The sequence below is a fragment of the Oxyura jamaicensis genome, chromosome 26, assembly GCF_011077185.1.
Source record: "Oxyura jamaicensis isolate SHBP4307 breed ruddy duck chromosome 26, BPBGC_Ojam_1.0, whole genome shotgun sequence".
Lineage (NCBI taxonomy): Eukaryota > Metazoa > Chordata > Aves > Anseriformes > Anatidae > Oxyura > Oxyura jamaicensis.
Window position 1 is genome coordinate 1,939,358 of NC_048918.1, and position 4,434 is coordinate 1,943,791.

Below are 4,434 nucleotides of genomic sequence, written 5' to 3' on the forward strand. Positions count from 1 at the left end.
ATCAGCAAGGGAAGCAGCAATAAATCTTGGGAGAGCAGGGCCAGCAGATCTGACACCGCAGAGTAGCAAGGAGCTGTGCCGGAGGGCAGCCCGTCCTTCCCTGCACCCACATCCTGCTCCTGCCCTAGGAGCTGGCCAAGTGGCCCGGCTGTTCGAGGACATCCTGGGTGCAGGCTGAGAGTGCCAGGGAAGGGGACGGGGGACACGTAGTGCCTGTGTCTGGGGGCTGGCAGGCGGGAAGGGCTGAGCTCTGAGCTCTCCCTGGCGCTCAGCCCTCGGCATCCTCAGCCTGGGCTGCTCTGGGGGGTGCCGGGGGGATTTGGGGCGCCGTGGGGACGTGCCGGGATGCCCGGCCCAGGCTCTGGCGTGGCTCCGCAGCACTTGGCAGCCTCCCCGGGAGCGGGTGGGTGACCAGCAGAGGGCCTGGCTCTGCCTCTCCCCAGCAGCTTTTATTCTGCCCAGAGCTCTCTGGAGAGCCCAGAGCGGCGGCCGGAGCCGGACAGAGCGAGTGCTCCTCCGGACGCCTCCCTCGCTCCCCGCAGCCCCGGGGTTGCTGCGCTGGGGGCTGCTGCATCTCCTGTAACCTCTTCCTCCAGCGGGTGCCTTGGGGACCATGCCTTCGCCTCCCTCACTCGTCCTCCTGCTGCTGGTGCTGCCGGGGGCCGCGGCGATGCGAGGCACGGCCGGGCAGCCTGGAGGTAGGACGCTGCCCCGCATCGCCCCGGAGGTGCGGCTGCGCCGAGGCACGGTGGAGGACTCCAAATCGGTGCAGCAATACGTGCCGGGGGTGCGCGTGGAGTTCCCCCGGCCCATCAACTCCGCCAGCCTGCACCCCACCAAGGCCCTGGTGCCCTCCAGCACGGACCCCGCGGAGCAGCAGCGAGGGGTCCCCACGGACGGGCAGGGGGTCGAGCCCCGAGCCAACCTCACCACGGTGTCCGACAGGAGGCTGCAAATCCAGAACCCGCTGTACCCGGTGACGGAGAGCTCGTACAGCGCCTACGCCGTCATGTTCCTGTCCCTCATCGTCTTCGCCGTGGGCATCATCGGGAACCTCTCCGTGATGTGCATCGTGTGGCACAACTACTACATGAAGAGCGCCTGGAACTCCATCCTGGCCAGCCTGGCCTTCTGGGACTTCCTCATCCTCTTCTTCTGCCTGCCCGTGGTCATCTTCAACGAGATCACCAAGAAGAGGCTGCTGGGGGACATCTCGTGCCGCATCGTGCCCTTCATGGAGGTAAGGGGCTGTGCGGGGCCCTCCAGGGGCTCCTCTCTGCCCCCTCATTTTGGGGTCTGGCACAGGGGCTGGTGAGCCCCAGACCCCACCACGGGGCTCTGCAAGGAGCTGAGGGACATTCCCAGTGTTATCCCTCCTGCTGCCTCTGCCCTGGGCTCTGCAGCCAGCACCGGCGCTCCCAGGGCTGAGAAGAGCCCAGGAAACCCTCCCTGCTGTGCTCAGCGCGGCACTCTTCCCCTGAGCTGCACCCTGGGACCATGGGCACCAGGAGGGAGAGGAGAGCCTTGGGGGACAGCGCAGGGGCGGAGGAGAGGCGATGGCACAGCCAGCACCGTGGTGGCACACAGCCTCCCTGCTGGATGCTTGGGGTAGCTCTGGATATGGGGCAGAGGTGCTGGGACACGAGCAGTGGGGTTGGGGACAGGGTGGCAATTCCGGGCTAGGGCCGTGATGCTGAGTTGGGGGAGATGCTGCTGAGCGTAGCTGGATGGTGATGCTGAGCATTGGGCACGAGCGGCTGTGCCCTGAAACGCTCACGAGGCTGAGCCAGGACTCCTGCAAAAGGCTGGGCGGGGATGCCCGACCTGATTTGGGGTCGGGGTGCCGGCCCTTTTTCTCGCCAAACCTATTGGGGGGTGGCTTCGTGAGGCCAGGAACGGCCCCGGGGCCGGGGGGCACCAGCATGTGACTGCGCCGTGCTCCAGGGGCTTGGCGCCGAGCGATGCTGCGGCCCCGGGGGCCGGGACGATGAATGCTGATTGTGACCCTCAGCGCCTTGCCAGCCCTCCCTTTGCCTCCTTTGGCCTCTTCCCCTTGGCAGACGGGGATGTTTTTCCTGCCATTCTCAATGCAGCGGAAATCGCCCCGAGCTGATCTGTGACAACGGCAGCTCCGGGCTCCTTTGGGCTGTCGGGGCAGCAGGAGGCAGGGCAGGGACGAGGCAGCTGGGGAGCCCTGGGAAGGCTCTGTTGGGGGGGTATGCTCCCTGCTTTTCCTCTCCTAAACCCGTTCAGAAAGGAGGAAGAGCCCGAGGGACAATCCTGCCATCCCCGCCCCGGCTGGATGGATGGGCAGCCACCCACCGAGGCCTTTCCCTGCTGCAGGACGGGGAGCGGGGCAGGGACAGGCAGGACACAAAAGGGACATTTTAATCCCGTGCCCTTTCAGCAGGGACAGACAGGTCAAAAAGGGACATTTTTATCCCGTGCCCTTTCAGGAGTCACAGGAAAGCGGCCCCAAACCTGGGATGCAGCCACAGGCCGTGACCTCTCCAGGGAGGAAGGCTCGAGGGCTGCGGGCTTGGGTAGCTGGGGGTTGGTCACCGAGGTGATAAAACCAACCCCCCTGGGGGATAAAACAACCCCCCCGGGGGGATAAAACCAACCCCCCCGGGGGGATAAAACAACCCCCCGAGGTGTCCCTGTAGCAAAACCCACTTCTTCTACACGCTCCCCTTCCTCGCTAGGTGTCGTCGCTGGGAGTCACCACCTTCAGCCTCTGCGCCCTGGGCATCGACAGGTTCCACGCGGCCACCAGCCCGCAGGCCAGCGCCCGGCCCATCGAGCGGTGCCAGTCCATCGTCGCCAAGCTGGCCGTCATCTGGGTGGGCTCCATGACGCTCTCGGTGCCGGAGGTCCTGCTCTGGCAGCTGGCGCAGGACACGTCGCCCGTGTCGGGCGCGGTGTCGGAGTACTGCACCATGAGGCCTTCGGCCAAGCTGCCCGAGTCCGTCTACTCGCTGGTGCTCACCTACCAGAACGCTCGCATGTGGTGGTACTTCGGCTGCTACTTCTGCCTGCCCGTCCTCTTCACCGTCAGCTGCCAGCTGGTGACCCGCCGGGTCGGCGGCGGCGAGAAGAAGGCCGAGAGCCGAGGGACCAAGCACGGGCAGTGCGAGAGGCACCTGAACTGCACCATCATCGGGCTGGCCGTGGTCTACGGGCTCTGCGCCACCCCCGAGAACGTCTGCAACATCGTGGTGGCCTACATGTCCCCCGACGTGTCCAAGCAGACCTTGGACCTGCTCGGCCTCATCAACCAGTTCTTCCTCTTCTTCAAGTGCTCGGTGACGCCCGTCCTGCTCCTGTGCCTCTGCCGGCCCCTGGGCCAGGCCTTCATGGACTGCTGCTGCTGCTGCTGCGAGGGCTGCGGGCCCGACGCCGCCTCCAGCGAGGGCAGCGCCGACGGCAAGCTCAAAACGGAGATGTCCTCCTCCATCTTCTTCGACAAGCCCCGGGAGTCCCCCCCGCCCCTCCTGGCCCTCGGCACGCCGTGCTAAGCGCCGCCCCGGGGGTTGTAGAGATCGTTTTGCCACCTCCTCCCGAGACCAAACGTCGTCGTTTTAGTGCCCGTGTCTGGACGGGGAGCAAAGCAAGAAGCAGCAGCTCAGGGGCTGCGCCGGGGGGTTGGGGGGGTTCCGACCCTGTGTTGGGCGGGGGGGGGGGTCCTGTCCCCATGGCTGTGTCCGGAGGCCAGGAGGCCAGCAGCACCCTCCGTCCCGCACCCTCCGTCCCGGCTGCCCGGCCGGGCTCAGGGGGTGCTGCTCCGGCGATGGGAGCTGCCGCAGGAAAGGTCCCCCCCCGATACCAAGGAGGGTTCACAGAGGACTTTTAGCAGACGCAACCTGCCCTCGTCCTGCCCCGTCCCCTTCCACCGCAGGGGAAGGTCCCAGCCACCAGGTCCCGGCGGGTCCCAGCAGTGCCCTGTAAGAGCTCAATAAACCAGTAAGCTAGAGCACGTCGTGCCTGCAGCCGTCCAGCAGCGCCTGGGGGGCTCCTGCCTCGGGCCGGGGGGCTCTGGGTGGGCACGGGCAGCTTGGGGGGCACGGGGGGGGCAGAAAAGCAGCCCCACTGGGGCAAGCAGCACCTAAAGGAGAGGGGGAAAGGCGCCCAGCTCCCCCATCCCAGTCCCTCCGGGGTGTTGCCGAGCCCACTGAGCACCGGGCTCGGAGCTTTGAACTGGTCCCAGTAAAGCCCAGCACTGGGCTTTCACCCACCCAACCCCACGCATCCTCTGTCCGTGGGGAGGGGGGCAGCACCAAGCGCTCCCCAAGACGCTGATTTCATACCACCGGCTCCCCCAAACCCCACGGCCGCCCCCTCGCCCCGGGCTCCTGCTCCCTTTTGGGGCCGCTGGGAGCACCCCGGAGGTGGCAGCGGGTCGGGGGCAGGCTGGCCGTGCCGCCCCCCCCCCCC

At 67.0% G+C, this 4,434-nt stretch overlaps 1 protein-coding gene across 1 annotated transcript; it reads left to right on the top strand.

Moving 5' to 3' along the window:
* The first annotated feature begins 466 nt into the window (after window positions 1–466).
* GPR37L1 (G protein-coupled receptor 37 like 1) lies at window positions 467–3,976 on the top strand. Its single transcript, XM_035346908.1, has 2 exons — window positions 467–1,240; window positions 2,706–3,976. The coding sequence occupies exons 1-2, from the start codon at window positions 614–616 to the stop codon at window positions 3,516–3,518; spliced, it is 1,440 nt and encodes a 479-aa protein (XP_035202799.1). The 5' UTR covers window positions 467–613; the 3' UTR covers window positions 3,519–3,976.
* Window positions 3,977–4,434: the final 458 nt, after the last annotated feature.

What these genes read in the sequence shown, in the direction of transcription:
- GPR37L1 (XM_035346908.1), top strand. Translation starts at nt 614, where the DNA reads ATGCCTTCGCCTCCCTCACTCGTCCTCCTGCTGCTGGTGCTGCCGGGG. An exon ending in GCATCGTGCCCTTCATGGAG is followed by an intron (nt 1,241 to 2,705) that starts GTAAGGGGCTGT and finishes CTTCCTCGCTAG; the next exon opens with GTGTCGTCGCTGGGAGTCAC.